Source organism: Lygodium microphyllum, chromosome 15 (assembly GCF_053477565.2).
Source record: "Lygodium microphyllum isolate KBCC chromosome 15, Lygodium_microphyllum_v1.1.10, whole genome shotgun sequence".
NCBI classification, from domain to species: Eukaryota; Viridiplantae; Streptophyta; class Polypodiopsida; order Schizaeales; family Lygodiaceae; genus Lygodium; species Lygodium microphyllum.
This window is the reverse complement of record NC_141149.1, coordinates 83,691,969-83,710,243: the sequence shown is the minus strand read 5'-3', so window position 1 is coordinate 83,710,243 and position 18,275 is coordinate 83,691,969. Positions and strand designations below refer to the sequence as shown.

At 43.7% G+C, this 18,275-nt stretch overlaps 1 protein-coding gene across 12 annotated transcripts in view; it reads left to right on the top strand.

Moving 5' to 3' along the window:
• The first annotated feature begins 382 nt into the window (after window positions 1-382).
• LOC148024723 (uncharacterized) overlaps window positions 383-18,275 on the top strand; it is a 165,524-nt gene continuing 147,631 nt past the window's right edge. For 3 of the 12 annotated variants that reach the window (XM_087693756.1, XM_087693757.1, XM_087693759.1), the window contains exon 1: window positions 386-621. In XM_087693756.1, the coding sequence (XP_087549882.1) occupies window positions 512-621 (110 nt within the window). In that variant the 5' untranslated portion in view covers window positions 386-511. Of the gene's footprint in view, window positions 622-18,275 lie in introns of all 12 variants that reach the window. The other 9 variants (XM_087693750.1, XM_087693751.1, XM_087693748.1 and 6 more) reach the window with 5 other exon arrangements.

Sequence of the window (18,275 nt, the reverse complement as noted above, 5' to 3'; positions counted from 1 at the left end):
TGTGCAAGCGCGGATACTGTCAGTGTAGTAATACACGAGCGGCTAGATGGAGGCGCTTTTATCCCCAACAACCATGTTCTGCTTTTGCAATAGCCTTGCTAGAGCTACTTCGAAGTGTTCTTGGAGCTACGCTTTGGCCATGCTATAGAATCGATCCTAAGCTCCACATGTAAAGATTTGACAAGCAACTGTTAAGTCTCATTTTATTGGTCCCTCTAATCTAAGGCACATGTGAGGTATCATCTGAGCGTTTTCCATGATAGAAACTACCAGCTTGGTCTTACAAAATAGTTTCCATTTTGTCATGATTTTGTGTTGTTTGGCTTGATGTAAATCTAAATTGACCTTAAGCTCCGCGTGGAAAGATCTAATAGGCGACCGTTACGCCTCACTCACTCGATTGGCCGCTTTAAGTCTCACTCTATTGGCCCCTTTACTCCAAGGCACATGCGAGACGTCACCTTAGTGTCTCCGTAAGGGAAACTGCCAGCTTCGCCTTCCAAAACAGGCTATGGCGATGCAGTGCATGGGAAACGGGACCCCATCTCTTCCTCCTAAGCTGCTCACGCTGGCCATCGTAGACCAAGGCGGCAAAGTGCTTCTAGGTCTCAAGAAGCGCGGGTAATTCTTTGATATAGTACAGTTAGCGCCTTTCTGATGGATCTTCCTATCGATTGTCCATCTTATGTCGATAGTCCTTGGGCATTGCAGAGCAGACAGAGTGCTGGTGCTCGGAAAGAAACTAGACAATGCAAAGTCAATGGTTTTAGCTGCTGCTGTCTCTTTTCTTGATAAAGGATAGCATGATGTTTGCAAAAGTACTCTATTCTTCCTGTTGTAGAACATGAAAGGGGGTTTTAGGGTGTGGGGGAGCGGGGGGGAGGGCTAGGGCGGAAGACGGGGGAATAGCATAGCATGGTATTTACAATATACTTCTAGGCCGCATGGCATAATACAAGGAAAAATATCGCACCTTCAATTATTCAGATGGCATAGCATTAAGAATAGACTGTTAGCCACAATAACTTTTTGGAAACTTTTTTTTCCCCAGTGAGTTACATAAATGTTTTTTAATAGTCAACTTTATATGTCGTGTGGAGCTAAAGAAAAGGACTTCGGGTTAACTTCATATTTTAATCAAGTAGACTTGGTTATAAATGAAGGGTTCTCAGAAGAATGACAATGGAGGGCAATAGAGTGACGCTGTAGGATGCATTGATTTAAGCTTTTACGAAATCCAAAATATAAAAAAATTAATATGGCTCAATTGTTTGACTCACATTAAGAAATCTTTTTGTAGTTGCCACAACATGTGGGCTTTATGGTACACCAAATCCACCAAACAAGAGAGGGAGCATTGATATGACCTCTCTCCTCCCTTGCATGCCCCTTTTTGACTAGGAGCATGTGATGGCATGCAATGCCACTAAAGCCAAGAAGGACTGCCAACTTAAACCATCAATAGGTCCCAAGTGAACCAAAATGAGGTAAACCTCCATGTGATCTTGTGACCTAACAAGCACAACCATGATTGCCACCATACGAAGCACTAGCATATCTTTTGTATCCTCCTCTTTAGATGTGACACCATGCAGCATTGTTCTATCTCTTTGCGTTCACATGCATGATCATAAATCACTTTGTTGCCTCATAAGGGAAGTAAAGACTCCTCCAAAGGTTGGAGTAATTCAACACCCTCTCCGAAAAGTGCTAGTGTGCTCTACTTTACTCGACTACGTCTTTATGAGGTTTGTTAGAATAGTGAATGTCTCAATCATAAGAGCAATTTGATCATTATGTGAGATGACAAAAATGAACTTGCTTGTTACCTTTATAAGAGAGAATATCTAAGAGGGTGTGAAGCTTGCCAAAATCTTAAGCACACCAAGCACATTTGATAGGCGCAAGGATGAAATAAATCTTGCAAACATAGTGTGCGAACCACCTTCAAATGGACTTCAAATAAGCAAGCTTCAATTTAAAAGTCCAAGGCAATCACAAGCACTTGTCACTTAATCATGACATTGCCAATATTGAAGAGGGATTAAAAATGTGAAATCCGAAGAACACTGCCCAACATGGACATGTTGTTAAGTTGATGATAAGATGAGACTCAAACAACTAGCTGTGTTGTCACATTTGCCAATTCATCAACAAGTCAATGCACATGCTAGGATGGATGTTGTTGTTGAACATTGTAGGTTTCAATGTGCATAATTGTTGGGTATTTCACTCACGTCTCACTTACACCTACGCTCACATAGGAGTGTCGGTGATTAGGACACTGGGACACTTTTAACTCTCGATAGGAGAGGTTTTTTTCCACAGACTTATGGTATTATTTTATATGTGCTTATGACACACACTTACGGGCACTTATCATGTTCGGGTGTCAACACCTCCTATAACCCTAAGGTTTAAGGGTTGTACCTTGTACTTTCAGTTTACACTCTTTCAGCTATTGCATTGGGTGTTGTTGCTTCTCTCAGACTGTCTACTGTTTTCTGAGCTGAGCTTCGATCCTGCCGTCCTCTCTCACATTTGGTATTAGAGCATTGGCTCAGCTCAATTCAGCTCAACTCCGCTCAGTCTTTGGGAGCTTCTGGCTCAGTTCAACATTGTTCCCTGTTGCCATTGCCCCCCGTTAGTTTCAGCACTACTTGCAGCAGCTCGACCTGCTTCTTGGAGCCGCCTAACCTCGCCCTTGCAGCTTCTTGCCCTGAGACCAGTGCCCGCTTGGATCAGTGCCCGCCCCCTGTGCTGTGCCACCTGCCAGATTGGTGCACACCTCGCCTGTGCCTGCCTTCAGCGTTGCCAGTAGTCGCTAGCGTTCTGTCCTGCTACGTCTCTGTTCAGGTCTCATCAGCTCCTCTGGCTCTTGCCATGTCAACCTCAAGCGTTTGACGCCTCCTGTCCGCCCCTGTGTCACGCCCACTGCTGCGTCGCCGTCACCTGTCAGCACCACGCTGACCACCCCTTTGATCTAACACGTGCCAGTGGTCAGTGACAACTAGTCATTATGTCAGGGATTAAAAAAAAAAATTATCATTTTATTTGAGAAATAAATTTTTGGAAGAGGGGGTTTCTACGCAGCAGGCATAACATTCAAAAACGTGTTTGGGACACATTGGATGCAAATTTCTGGCCAAATTTATCAGACATTTTGGGGCTTTTATATTTTTTGAGGACATTGGTATATGTACTGCAGCTACAGTCACAAAAAGATTGTTTTGAACACATTTGAGGCAAGAAATTTTGGGGATTTTACTAGTACAGTGTTGCTGAACACTAATTGCACATTGAATTGTGTGCATTAAAGATAGTTTTGACAGAGTGCACCTTTGTATACTAATTGCAGAAAATTATTTCCAGCAATTTCTGGGAATTTTCAGATTTCCAGTTTGGTCTCGCTTCGACATTGCTCTTTTACTTTGTTTCTTGGTAATTGAAAATCATGGCAAATTAGGGAGGAGATGCTTTCACCTATGTATCTAAGGAGGACAGACTGGATGGAAATAACTATTCACTTTGGTCCTTCATGATGAAGAATGTACTTGTGGCAAAAAATCTTTGGGATTATGTCAATGGAGAAGAAGCTAGACCTGGTTTGTAGAGATTTATTTGCTTCTGTTAGTGCTACTCTAGTTGGCAAGTCTGTACACTATGCCAACAATGCATCATACCCTCTTCGAGATATTGGGGAGATTGTGCTCACAGCCATTGATGGCTCTATTCTCCGCCTGCAAGATGCTTTGTTCGTGCTAGGCATCGAGAAGAATCTGCTCTCTATTTCTTCTTTGGCACGTTGTGGATTGCAGGTCACATTTGATGATGACAGATGCATGGTGAGAGACAAAGAACACATGACTTTGGTCTTGACAGGCACTTAATGTCATGGGTTATACGAGTTGGATGGTTTTTCGGTTGTCAGTTAACGCATTTGACATCCACTCTTACTCCTGCTATGATACAGGCAGAGTTATGGCATGCTAGGATGGGGCATGTGAACTTTGGCAGCTTGATGCTCTTACAACATACACAGATGCTAGATGGATTACCTCTATTGGAGAGACCTCTTGAGCACTTGTGCGAAAGATGCATTTTGGGAAAAATGCATCGTTTTTCATTTTCCCATGATGTTACTTTTAGAGCAACAGCCAGGTTGTAGTTAGTACATTCAAATGTATGTGGGCATATGCAGACAAAGTCATTGGGAGGATGTTACTATTTTGTGACTTTTATTGATGGCTTTATTCGATTTTGTTGGGTCTACTCTTTGGTTCAAAAGTCACAAGTGTATGATGCATTCTTGGCTTTTATTGCACTTGTTGAAAACCAGTTTGGTTGTAAAATTAAGACTCTCCATTCAGACCGAGAGGGGGAATACATGTCCTCTATGCTGAATTCTTTTTTGAAGCAGAAGGGCATTGTCCATGAGTACACTACTGCTTATACTCCACAGCAGAATGGGGTTGCAGAGAGGAAGAATCTTTCACTCATGGAGATTGCCAGATGTATGCTGAAGGCAAAGAGCTTGCCTTACAGTTTTTGGATGGAAGTCGTCATGTGTGCTTGCCATGTTTTGAATAGATGCCCCACCAAAGCTTTGAAGAAAATTACACCTTTTGAGGCTTGGAACAGCCGGAAACCTTCTGTTGGACACTTTCGTACTTTTGGGTGCCTTGAATATGCACATATTCCAAAGGTACTCAGAAAGAAGTTGGATGACAAGGCTGTTAAATGCATTTTTGTGGGTTATAGTAGTGAAAGCGAAGTATAGACTCTATGATTGTGTTTCTAAAAAGGTGTTTGTCAATAGGGATGTACTATTTGATGAAAAATCAGAATTGTCCTTGGCTGGTTCAGATATATATCAGACTCCCCGTGATGTATTTGAAGGGCTACTGCCCATTACATTTGGTGATTCAGTTGGAGTTTCAGCAAGTGAACTCAATATTCAGCCAGCTGCTCCTTTGGAAAATGCAGAAAATCAGCCATTGGCTGATCTGAATATTCAGCAAAGTGCTGAAACTGAAATTCAGCAAGAGCTTATGCACAGTCAGGAGGCAAGACAAATGCCTAGATGGTATTTACAGACTATGAAAGATAGTCATCTGGATGCACCCATGACTGGTCGTACTAGAAGGCAGACCGAAGTGGAGAAAGGTTCCATGTGAACAGCAATTGGACATGGGTTAGTCGATCCTAAGAGATGGGGCAGTCCTATGTCAAGGGCGCAATGCGCGCCGCTCATCGAAAGGGGATCTCATATGCATGATATTGCACATACCATGGAGTTCGTTATGGCAGCAAGCACCCTTGATGATGAGGAGCCTGAATGTTTTGAGGATGCACAATAGAGTGTGCATTGGATGGTAGCAATGAAATCTGAATTGGATTATATCACTAAAAATCAAACATGGGATTTAGTGTCTTTGCCATTTGGAAAGAAAGCCATTGGAACAAAATGGGTCTATAAACTGAAACGGAATGTAGATGGATCCATTGACAAATACAAGGCAAGGCTTGTAGCCAAAGGCTATGCACAGAAGAAAGGCATTGACTATGAGGAGACATTTGCTCCTACTTTCCGCATGACGACCATCAGGTCTATGGTTGCTTTGGCTGCTCATTATGGATGGATTGTGCATCAGTTGGATATTAAAATTGCATTTTTACATGGGGAACTTCATGAGGAAGTATATGTACAACAATCCATTGGTTTTGCAATTGAGGGCTTGGAACACTTGGTTTGCAAGCTGAAAAAAGCTTTATATGGGTTGAAACAAGCTCCTAGAGCTTGGTATGCAAAGATAGATGCTTTCTTGCTTAGCCAAGGGTTCATAAACAGCTCATCTGAGTCTACCCTTTACGTATGTAAAGAGGGGGGATCCATGCTAATCATTTGTCTTTATGTTGATGATCTTTTGCTTACAGGGACAGATGCTGATCAGATCTCAGCATTTAAACAAAATTTGCAGTAAACTTTTGACATGTCAGACTTGGGGTCTTTGCATTATTACTTGGGCATTTAGTTCATACATGACGCTAGAGGTATTGGGTTATCACAATCAAGATACATTGGTAAACTTCTTGAAAAGTTTGGCTTACAGGATTGCAAACCAGTCTGTACACCAATGAAACCTGGACTAAAACTGTCATTACATGATGATAGTGATTTATTTGATATATACACAAATATGCTCCAGCAGTTGGATGTCTTATTTTACTTATGCAACACTAGGCCGGACATACAGTCTGTAGTTTCAGCCCTGAGCAGATATATGCATCAGCCACGCATGTCACATTGGCAAGCTGTTAAGCGTGTCTTCTGTTACTTGCAGGGTACTAGATCTCTTGGATTGCTTTACGCCAAGGGGGGACCATTGCAATTATATGCTTACAGTGATTCTGATTGGGTTGATGATTATGATTCACGTCACTCCACTAGTGGCAATTGTTTCTTTCTTGGCTCGTCTTGCATATCTTGGCTTAGCAAGAAACAGTCCACTGTTGCCACATCGTCGTGTGAAGTTGAATACAAGGCAGCTTTCACTACCACAGTTGAATGTGTATGGATTAGACGCTTGCTAGTTGATTTGGATGTATCTGTTACAGAGCCTACTCCTGACAGTCAGAGTGCCATTGCAGTGGCACAGAACCCAGTGTTTCATGCACGCACGAAACACATTGAGATACATTATCACTTTGTCAGAGAGAGGCTACATGCAGGTGATATCAACTTTGTCTATTGTCCTACCACCAGCAATGTGGCAGACATCTTCACCAAAGCTCTTCCTCGTGACAAATTTGAAGCATTTCGCAATGCTTTAAATTTGATCTCTTTTGGTGGTGGATGATCCTTGTACTCTTGATCACTCTTTACTCTAGGGGGGTTTGTTGGGTATTTCACTCACGCCTCACTTATGCCTACACTCACATAGGAGTGTCGATGATCAGTAGGACACTGGGGCACTTTTTACTCTCGGTAGGAGAGGCTTTTTCCTCCACACTTATGATATTATTTTGTATGTGCTTATGACACACACTTACGGGCACTTACCGTGTTTGGGTATGAACACCCCCTACAACCCTAAGGTTTAAGGGTTGTACCTTGCACTTTCAGTTTACACTCTTTCAGCTATTGCATTGGGTGTTGTGCTTCAGTCTACTTTTTTTTGTGCTGAGCTTCGATCCTGCCGTTGTCTCTCACAATAATTAGAAAGCCAGGTGCATAATTGTTTATGAATAATGGTCAATGCACAGCCAAGTACAATTCATTGTTTGTGTTATCCAAAATACATCAATTTACACAAGTCTGTAATGGAGCTGATGGTAATGTGAAGAAGACTTCTAGAATGAAGTCACATACTAATATGGTGTCACAATCAGTTGGAGAGTACCATGAATTGAGATATTTGCCAGGATATGGGGTCTAGGGAGTAAACAACAATGGTAGATGGCTGAGGTTGAAAGTGTTATGGAGTGAACTGGGAAATGGTGAAGAATGAATGAAAGAGTGAGTGTGATGTTAAGTCATTAATGCCCATGCCCTATATATAGGCACACAAGTCAATCTAGGAATCAATGTAATACAATGCACTTAATGACTTAGGTATATCAACACCTCCTCTTAATCCCAAAAGATGCCCTAATAGGAGTGAGACATTCTCCACCCTGTATGGCTTTTAGATGTATAGAAAGCAAAAAATATAGTAGAAGCCTCAAAGAAGATTAGGGAAAATGATAGTTGATGATGAGGGTAACACTTCTAAGCCAAGAATTCCACGTGAAAGAAAACAATTGAAGAAAAAATAATGGACAAGGTGAGCTAATGGTGCTTGAAACTCAACCTCAGGAGAGAAATTATTAGCTCTGTGTCTCCATGCTGGTAAGAATGCAAAGGTATGCTTGATCTCGGGCCTTGAAAATGAGGATACTATCCACGTCTCTATGCTTTACAAGATGCGAAGGTGTAGCCACCAAGTCATGGTTGAAACATCCAAGGCCTTGACTAAGGTAGAACATGTAGATCTTGGCTATCAATAAGTGAGAGGGTAGCTCAAGGCCGACCATCACATCCAAGGGTAAATGAAATATGGAAAGGCTTTTTGCCACGGTGTTTGAAGGACTAGATAGATCCCCTTTTGAAGAAGATAGAAACTCATGAATCATGGCCTCGGATGTATCTAATGAAGAAGGGAGAACTGTTGGTGTTGCCGAAGAAGGAATTTGAGGTTGTAATGGAATAGATGACACACAACTCCTAAAGGTGTGTTAGAAGTGGGTGTAGTGATGGAAGTATGTAGATTTGTTGTAATAAACTACACCACACAAGAGAGGAGAGATTGCAAAGGAAGAGAAGAACAACAAAGAGAACTCTGAAGAATGCTCGGGAAATGGAATCCATATACCAAGTCATCAAATGGCTAGATACAATAGTGAATCATTGGGTGAGTGAGCACTGACACTGGCTCCCTCTTTCCAACAAGACTTGTATATGTTAGAGTATGTTGAAGATGATGATTGAGGAGGAGGGCCCAGCCTATAAATAGGCTATATCCACGAAAAAGTTGGCCAGCCCAAATATAATAAAATAATTAGGCTGGTTGGCCAGTAATAAATGCCAATAAATTAGGTGCATAATACCTAGGCCAAAACACAATTGGTAAATAATGTGCCCAGCCCACTCATATACACACAAACTCAGAGATGAATTGACTAACTGCTAACACCCTCTCTCAAATAATGGGTGATTAGGTGCAATACAACATACAATGATATCGACACATCATAGCACATACAACGACGACACTCAAATAGAACCATGGATACCCAAGAAATGGGTGTGCAAGCCACTATGAAGGTGCCTCGGAGAAAACATGATGTCGATGTTAATCATACCAATCCTTGAAAATAGAGAAGAATCACAATAGCTTTCTATGTCTGTCAACAATACCTCTCCAAAAACAAATGTGAGCAGCTTGCTTACAATGCCTTCTTGAGCATATGTGACCATGGATTCTCTGCCTTTGACCACCATCAAAGTGTTCGCTTGTGAGCTTGGATTAGGAGCCAATCTCCCCCCTCCTCAATAGCCCATCATGAGGTTGGGTGTCAATCCTCTCTCTAGGATTTCAAAACTTGCCATACTTTGGTCGATGCGGAAGGGAAGCTCGTTAGTCTTTGCACATACATTGGAATGTTTTGTGAGGGATGACTTGCATCACCAACACTAGAAAGCAACAAAAGTTGGGGCAGCTCTACCCTCTCCTTGCTAGTAGTCACTTGTGTCTTGTGTGGTCATCTTCTACTTGTGAGTCTCAGTCCAAGTTAGATGAGGACATTAGGAGCTTTGACGTTGTCTTTGTCTATCATTTTATTTGTTTTAGACACTTTAGATGGAGGGCACGTTAGTGCATTTATTTTTGTGCACTTTTGGCTATTTTTTGGGGGTTTGACCACATATAGGGTTTTCCATCTTTTTTGCCTATATATAGGCAACTTGCCATCCCACTGTCATTATCCATTATTCATCATTGATCTTTTGTTATCAACCAGCCCTCCTCATTCTCTCATCCCCCTACTACCGTCTAGTGCCCACACTGACGCGTAGAGTTGTGTGTTGGGGCTGCTTGTTGCAGCCTTGTACCTTTAGCCATTGCAGTCACATTCTCTCTCCTGCGTTCTCTCTGTCTCCTCTTTGTGTTCACTTTCCTCTTTCCGTTGCACACTCTCACATGGTATTAGAGCTATGCGTGGGAGCCAGAGATCTCGAAGAGGAGCATGCCGTCCACAACAAAACTTGTCAAGCGCCTTCCTCACTTGCTGTTGACCTTGCACTTGCAGTCAAACATGGCAAGGCGGCTTGTCTCTAGCCCTTTTCTTTAGGTTGCGTTTACTGGGGCAGATTTGCGTTTTGCTCTTGGGCAGCTTCTACCAGGCTGAGCGGCACCATTACTGCACCTGGGTGGCGTCAAATAGGCTGGGCAACACCAAAACAGGCCTGTGTTTTCTGCAGGCAGCCCTTGGCACTTGTGTTATAGAACCAGGCCTTGCATTACCTGCGTTTTTTGTGCAGGCAGCCCCTGTATCTTTGCGCTTTGTGCAAGTAGGTCATTGGTTCTCCCAGTTGGCACATTTACATGCTGGGCGGCACTTGTTCTCTATTGGGCAGCCTATTTACAGCCAGCCAAATTTCTTTCTCTGCTGCATTTCGAACTTGCTGGTCTCTTTTGACTAGGGTGACTTCTTTTCAATGCTGGGCGGCCTCTTTTTTAGGCCAGCAGCAAGGTAGATTTGCGTTTATTGTAGGTACACCATTTTCAGGCACTCTTGGTACATTACTAGCCCCTAGATTGGCTGCGATTACAGACTAAAGACGTGTTTTCCTTTGCATTTATTGCTCCCTTTCTCTGCTCGGTGATTGTGTGTTCCCTTTGCAATCGGATACTTCTTGTCTACCTACCGTAGGCAGTCTTCTTTTGTAACGTGGCCTTACAGACCTTGATTATCCCGAGGGCACCTCTTATGGTTACATTTATTCCAGTGGTAGCATCTTCTTTGTTTTCTTGCAAGTACTTTATTGAAGGACATTTATGGCTGACGTGTATGTTATGGGGGATTGTGTGGTTTGGGATCTTTCAGAATGACCACGATTTTAATTACTTTTGCCCATTATATTCTTCAAAGGCTTCTAGTCTCCTATTGGCATTGATGGCATCTTCTAAGTAGGTGCCAATCCTACCCTCTCTCTTTGCATTCGACGAGCTAGATGGGATGAACTACCCTCTATGGTCGTGCCGCATGGTGTGTCTCCTAGATGATTGTGACCTTTGGGATTTTGTTACAAACCCTATACCCTGACCTACCATGGATCCTCATGATGGTGTGATTGTGGATTCAGTAGCTTTATGGGTTCAGTGTGGAATGCCAGAGCTCTCTTTTCTCTCCTTTTGAGTTGTACAAAGTTTGTGCTTGTGCATGTTAGACATCTCCACATTGTTGCAGAGACTTGGAGGAGATTGGCATCGCTCTTCTGGATCTAGACATTTGGGCATCACTTATCTCTTGAATTGAAGCTATGACAACTCTCTATCATAGATTCCCCTACGATGAGGGATCACATCTACACAAGATGGAGGAAATTCGGGATGAGCTTTCATTCCTCGATACATACATTTCTTCGGAGGACCTAGTTGTGACACTTCTCTCACATCTTCTATCACCAACATATGATGTATTCTACGCAAGTCTTCTCATTTCCCGTAGCTGAAAGACTCTTACTTTGGGAGGAGTTAGTTCCATTGTTGCTTGAGTAGAATGCGCATCACAGTGAACCAGATTCTTGCAAGCTTGTGCACATGGCCGTGCTTATGCGACTTTATGTACAGGCACATGATAAGCCAAGCAGAAGAAAGGGAAGAGGAAGCAGTTGGAGACCTTGATGATCATTAGACATAGCTTCTTATTGACTTAACACGAGGTTCATGGATTCTAGCTCCAGTCCCAAGGGTAGGGGGCAAGAGAATGTGTGCATGCATGGATTGATTAGTGTAGGTGATGTTTCTTAATGTTTCATGTCCTAGCTAGTGCATCTAACATGCAAGCATTACCATAAGCATGTGATTAGAGTGCATGCATGCATGTGGCTTGACATGCCATGTCAATGGGAGTCATCTTTTGACTTTGATACAGCTTTTGTGGGAAAGTGCATAGGATATCCCACGTGTCCTCATTGTGGGAAGACCTCGCACCGCAAGAAGTGCTGGTGGATGTACCTCACCTTTGTGTGAGAGCGAAGAGTGGATCTACATCGGAGCCTTCATCACCCGCTTTTTCCAGGAGTCAGTGTTTCTACACATTTATCAGGTGGAGGAGCCTTCTTTGACTGTCTCTTCTTCTGAGTAGTCTTGGCTCATTGTTAGTGATGCATGGAGTCCTATGACTCTCCGAGGTGATTTGTTACAGTTCTCCGTCCGATAGAGGTTATTGTCACTTCTGGTGGCATTTTTGCATTGCCTGTTAGTAGTGTTGGCTCCTTGCCTATATTGCCTACCTGTTCATCGTGCTCCATTTCTGAGGCCCTACTTGGTTTGGACTTGGGCTTCCCTTTCCTCTCAGTTTATGGCCTTTCTAGACTCGAAACCCACGTTGTTTTCACCTAGCTGGCTGTCTTTGTTTAGGATTCTTCTACAGGAGCCACTTTTGTGATAGGTTGGCCGGAGAGGGGGCTATATATGCTCCCTTCCCCTTCCTTTGTGCATGGCCCTTCATGGCAACTTTCTATTGCCATATCCATTCCCTATTGTGCACCAATTAATCCATAGGTTCCATCCCATCTTCCCTCCCATCCCTTTTAGAGGGGGCGATATTGGTGATGCGGCTATGGATTTTTTGGTTCTTTGTGTTTTAGAGCGGGCTTTCTAGGATCGTGAGGAGTCTCTTAAGGGTTTCCAGTCTACTTTGGGCCTTTTCTTAGTTTGGCTATCCCTTTTCGCCGTCTTTGAGCCACTATTTCTTATCGCTTGGCCCTTGGTCCCTAGTGTTTCTATGTAGCTTATGGCGCCTTCGATAGTTCCTCACTATCGTTTCATAATTGGGTTAGAGGCGTGGGTCCCCCATCCTCGAGTGGAGTCTTCAAGAGTGATCCATGTGAGGCCTCTCCGTTTCCATTGCCCTTTGATGACCTTCTGATCAATCGGATGTTTATATGCAAGGGGGGGGGGTCTTGCTCCTTGGCTGGCTTTCTTTATCAATGGACTACGTCGGCATTGGCACCCTTCCTGCCACCCTCGGATCCGCATCTCCCTTGGCCTTCTGCCACATCCAAGATTGAGAGGGGGTGTTAGTAGGCATGTGTGTCTTGTGTGGTCATCTTTGCTTGGGAGCCTCAGTCTGAGTCAGACGAGGACATTGGGAGCTCTGACATTGTCTTTGTTTGTCATTTTATGTATGGAGGGCACATAAGTGCATTTCTTTTTATGCACTTTTGGTTGTTTTTTGGGGTTTGTCCATATTTAGGGTTTTTTCTCTTTTTCGCCTATATATAGGTAGCATGCCCTTCGACTCTCATTATCCATTATCCATTGTTGATCCCTTGTGATCAGCCAACCCTCCTCATCCTCTCACCCCCTTGCTACCATTTGGCGCTCACACTGACGCGTATAGCTGTGTGTTGGGGCTGACTGTTGCAGCCTTGTACCTTCAAACCTTGCGGTAACATTTTTCCTTCTCTATCTTGTGTCTCTGTGTCTCCTCCTCTCCGTGTTCACTTTCCTCTCTCCATTGCGAACCCTCACGCCCCCTTCTCAACAAAAGATGACCCCTTTCGGGCCTTGACCTTGGTCTTTGCTGGAGGATTTGAATCGGAGTCAAAGTTGGAGGAGGTCGACTTGTCAAAAGAGTACATGTCTTGCCTCTTCTTCTCCTTCTTCTTCTATGGCGATGCTAGCTCCTTACAATCCTTGTGTAGGTATCGCTTCTTCCCATAGTGATAGCAGTGGGCATTTGCCTTCTTCCTGTCACTTCTCTTTTAAGCTATAGATACCTCCTCATGGCCACCATATTGAGATGGAAGCCTCCCCTCTAACCTCAATAATGCCTCATCTCAAGCAACGTAGAGGACATATGTGTAAAGCTCACTAGTGTCAATGATTTCTAGGTTCATAGAACATTGGTGACTCTATCAAACTCCAAAGGGAGCTTATAGAATACAATCCCCACAAGATGAGCCTTTGGAAGAGAGAAGTGCACTTGCTAAAGCTGACCATAGAGGGTCAGAGCTCGTATGGTCAATGGAGCCTTGCACAACATCTATAACTTCTCCCATATCTTTGAAGCTTTCCTATAGGACATAACCATCGGAAGGACCTCTTAGAAATGTATGAACACCACTAAAACACAATAACTTAGACAATAACACAATAAATGCAAAACTCAAAACTCAAACTCAAAATACAAACTCAAGATTCAAACTAAAAATGCAAAAACACAAACACAAATAGAGAGAGAAGAGAACTTTGAAGTGAATGAACCAATGCAGTAAATGAATGTAAGAGTATATAGAATGCTCAAGCGCAAACTGGTGAGTGATGACATTCATTGGAGATGGATCGCGAGTGTTGTAACCACCAATTGGAGCAGTAGGAGTGCTGAATAACGAAGGGCAGCGGGCTGGTTACCAAAACACATCAGTTTGGAGGCTGGAATCTGGTAAATGTAGCAGTGCACCACCTGAACGAGTTGAGAACTGATCACTTGAGGCTGAGGACAGTCAGGTGACAGCTGGAAAGAAGAGTGTTGATGCTGGGCGGCCTGCTGGACAGGCATATCGCCTGGCTGCAGGGACAGCAAATGCAAACAAAATAGGAGTAGTTAGTGGAGAAGCAGTTGGCGACATCACAAAAGCTGTCAATTCAGCAGCAGGAAGGCTCCAAGCAATAAGGCGGCAGCGAAGAGACACGCCATGTGTTCGAAGGTGGAGGGCTGCTGTCGCTAGGGGGTGGACAGCTTGTTGATGAGGGCTAATGGATGAAATCTGCACATGAGAGTCAGAAACCTGCACAAAAGGATGGGGTTGAATGGTGGGCAGCTTGTCTTTTTATAGATGTAGAAGGATCCTCCCAAATTAGGGTTTTGTATGTGGGATCGAGAAGCTCTCTAGAGCTGCTCCCTATTTAATGGCTTTTAGTAATTTACATGTTTTGGGGCTTTTTTAAAGTGCTAATCAGTTTGTAATGCATTTTTAGCTCAACAAAGGATAGTTCACACAAGATATGCTTATGGAATGGTAGATCGCATGTGTCAAAGCTGATCTTGTATCTGCATCACCCAAAGAAGAAAGGATCGAATCAATTTAGTTGGCTTGAACTAGGTAGTCTGTAGGTGACTATAGAGGGTCACAACTCGCATGGTTGACAGAGGTGACTGGCGAAGGGACCTCTTTAGAGATGCATCTAAGAAGAGCAGAGCAGACATGAGCATCATTTGTATCCCAAGTAAGAACTGCCTCCTCTTAGTTCTCTTGGTCCTAGTTGGGTGGAATAGGATTGGGCATTTGAGGATGTGAGATAGCTCTTGAAATAACATTCCACAAGTACTTTTGCACAAACCAAGTTTTTATCATGGCACTTCAAGTGAGATAGTCAGGACCCTTAAGCTTATCATTAGTAGAACAACCGGGAGGTGCCATGAAGAGGATAGATAGAGATGATGAACTAAAGAAGAGGCGTAGACAGAGGTAACTGCCAAGGCTTCAGCCCAAGAAGTACAAATTCAAGAGTTGAAGCAGTGTAGGGAAGCACCAACAAAGGAAATCTGTAATAGATCAAGCATGAGAGATCAAACCAGGGCGCAGCCTGCATAGAGGTAAACACATAGTTTGCAGCCTAGAAAGCAGCTGTACAGCTAGAAAAGACCGTCGCCCAGCCCTATAGGTCAAAAACTGAAGATGCAGATGCTGCTACAGCAAACACAGAGATTGTGGAGCAAATCTAGCAGTCGATCAGCACTTCAGGGGTCGCCCAGTCCAGCTGAGAAGAAAATACTGTAAATGCAGGGTGCTGAGTGCGAAATTGAAGGGGCTGACTGTCAAACACAGGCTGTATGATGCAGCAAACAGGTTGTATCAGCATTGAATGATGTTGCCCAGTCTTTGAAAGAGTGCATAGCAGTTGGAAGCAGGTAAACACAGGCCAAAGCAGCACTGGAGCAGGGTAACACAGATCTGCAGCAGAAAACAGCACCAGAATCTCTAACATGGATGTTGGATACCATGTCAAAATAAGGAGCAATGATGGAAGCATGAGAAAGTGCTGTAATAGACTGCACAAACACAAAACACAAAGAAAAACAATGTAAAAACCAAAAGAACTCAAGAAGAATATGCTTGGGAAATGGAATCCATATACGAAGGCAAGAGACAAACAAAGCTCGGGCTTTGAGTCACCAGTAGTGGGCATGGCCTCCCTCTCTCCACTAGGAAGCCAGCAAACTGAATGATTGAGGGGGGAGCCTGCCTATGAATAGGCACACAAAATAGCAAAGTGGATGACCAGTTGAGCAACTCAAAATTGGGTGCCGAAATATCTGTTAGACAAGTGAAGAAACGGTGCCCAAAAGCAAGGCGGCTAGCCTCAGCCCTATCTGGCTCACAAGAGAGAAATGCCCACATAAACACACAGACTCTGCCATAAGATGTACAATCTGCTAATATGGGCAGATTGTACGGAAAGGAGAAAATGCAAAAACGTAGGTGTCTAATGTCAAACTGATGAAGAGGCTGCAGAGTCTAGACTGCTGTAGACGTTTCGGAATCAACATCAAAGGCAGCTTCTAGAAGGTGGCTGATGGCTGGGAAATATTGCCTGGATGCTGAGGTGGCAGCAAGAGCTGGAAACACACAATGAGGGTGAAACTGATGTGCTGTACCAGTTCAGGGAGGAGTGAAACCCACAAATGCAGCATTGGAAAATAATGAAGAACAGGTCATAGGTTGTATGGACTTGAAACACAGCAAAATGGAGAATTTCTATCCTCTATTTGCGAACTTGGTACACCTTGGGCAGTCCATTGTGACATTCTTGGTCTCTTTGGGGTGGGACCTTTTGGGTAAGTGAGGTAGAGTTAGGAGACTCTCTCCCCTTTAGCACCTTTTTGTTATCCATTATCACATCCACACTGCGCCAAGCTCTCCATTATCATTCCTCATCATTTGGATGTTTGCCCTTTCTTTTAGTGCTATCACACATCAGCCAGTGCTTCCACCAGCCTATTGGTGGTTCTACCCAATCATCCAAAATTATTGCCTACTGCTAGTGGCCCTTGCTGCCACCAGTCATCAAATGCTGCTGCTCTGCCCTCTGGAGGACCATCCGTTATTGCATTATTGTTCTTTGACCTCTCCATCATGTACAACTACTGTGGCTGATCATTCTCGTCACTCAGAGGCTGTAATATTTGGTTCCAGGCTGTTGTCCAGCAGTGTCTTCATCATTTGCAGCAGTTGCTTAGTCTCAGACCCTCTCAAGTGGCTATGTTTTGGCTGCCAGCCCCTTCACATTCCATTAGAGAGTGTTGGCAAGCTGTACAGTGCTGCACTTGGTTGTACTAGCCCTAGAGATTGTTGCGTTCTAACATTCAGCATACTACCCTATTGTCCTCAACTTTCTACATTAATATTCCACACTGTCTGTGGTGGTTTGTTGTACTTGGGGTCCTTTCTAAGAGGACAATGCTCGTTGACACTCTCCCTCAGTACGCTTCTATAGGAGATGGTGATTTGTCTATCAGAGTCTCTTTCCTCGAGTTTCCTTCAGTTATATGTATTCCCTTCATGGATTCATTCATTTAGCATGCATTCATTCATCATTTTCTCCTCCTTTTCCTTTTGTAGTCGTCTTTGAGTTCACTATGTTCTAGTCATGTTCCTACACTCCGTTCAATTCCCCCTCCTTTCATAGCATGTCTCTATTTGTATGCTGATTCCATAGTTGATGCATATGTCATTGTGAACAATTTTGTGAAAGAAGACCAAAATGTTCATGTATTACTATTATGCATGGAGGTACAAGGGAGGTAGAGAGGTGGTCATGTGGATCTCCCACCCTAAACTTGTTCCTTGTCGTTTCGATTTTCTCCTCTTTCCAATAGTCGAAGTTATGATATGTTTGGTAGTGTTTTTTTTTTGCAAATAAAATGTGGCTAATTATATTACTTGAGAGAAAACCCTAAATACAAGGAAGTGCTCATGCTCAACAAACTAGCTGGAGCTGATTAGAGTCACAGATATATCAAGTATACAAGCCTCTTAGGGCGGTCTAGGGGGATGGGGGCAAGAAGCCATGGGGGGAGGGGGGTGTATCGCCATCTAGGGCTGCTTGCTTGCATCACGAAAAACAGGTCCTGGCCGCCCCAAGTGCGCACGAAATGAGATCGGAGCTCTTGCCGAGCTCGAGACTCGCCCTACACCTGGTCCCATCGGCCACAGAGGGAGTGGATGATGGAGATCTACAGCTCTGCTAAAGTCACTTGTACTGAAAGGCTCTCCCCACCAAAAACCTCATGACACCGCGCCTTCCAGATATGCCATCTAGTAAGACTCCCTATGATCTCCCATACTTTAGAGCGGTTTGCTGTGGGCTCTAGTACCTGGCGGATGGGTAGAGCCTCCAAACCGACCATTGCATACGATCTTGACTCAATAATGAGTATCGTGTCTTGCATCCCAGCCTCATACAAAAGGTGATGGCCCTGGCTGATTGCCTGCCAACAGA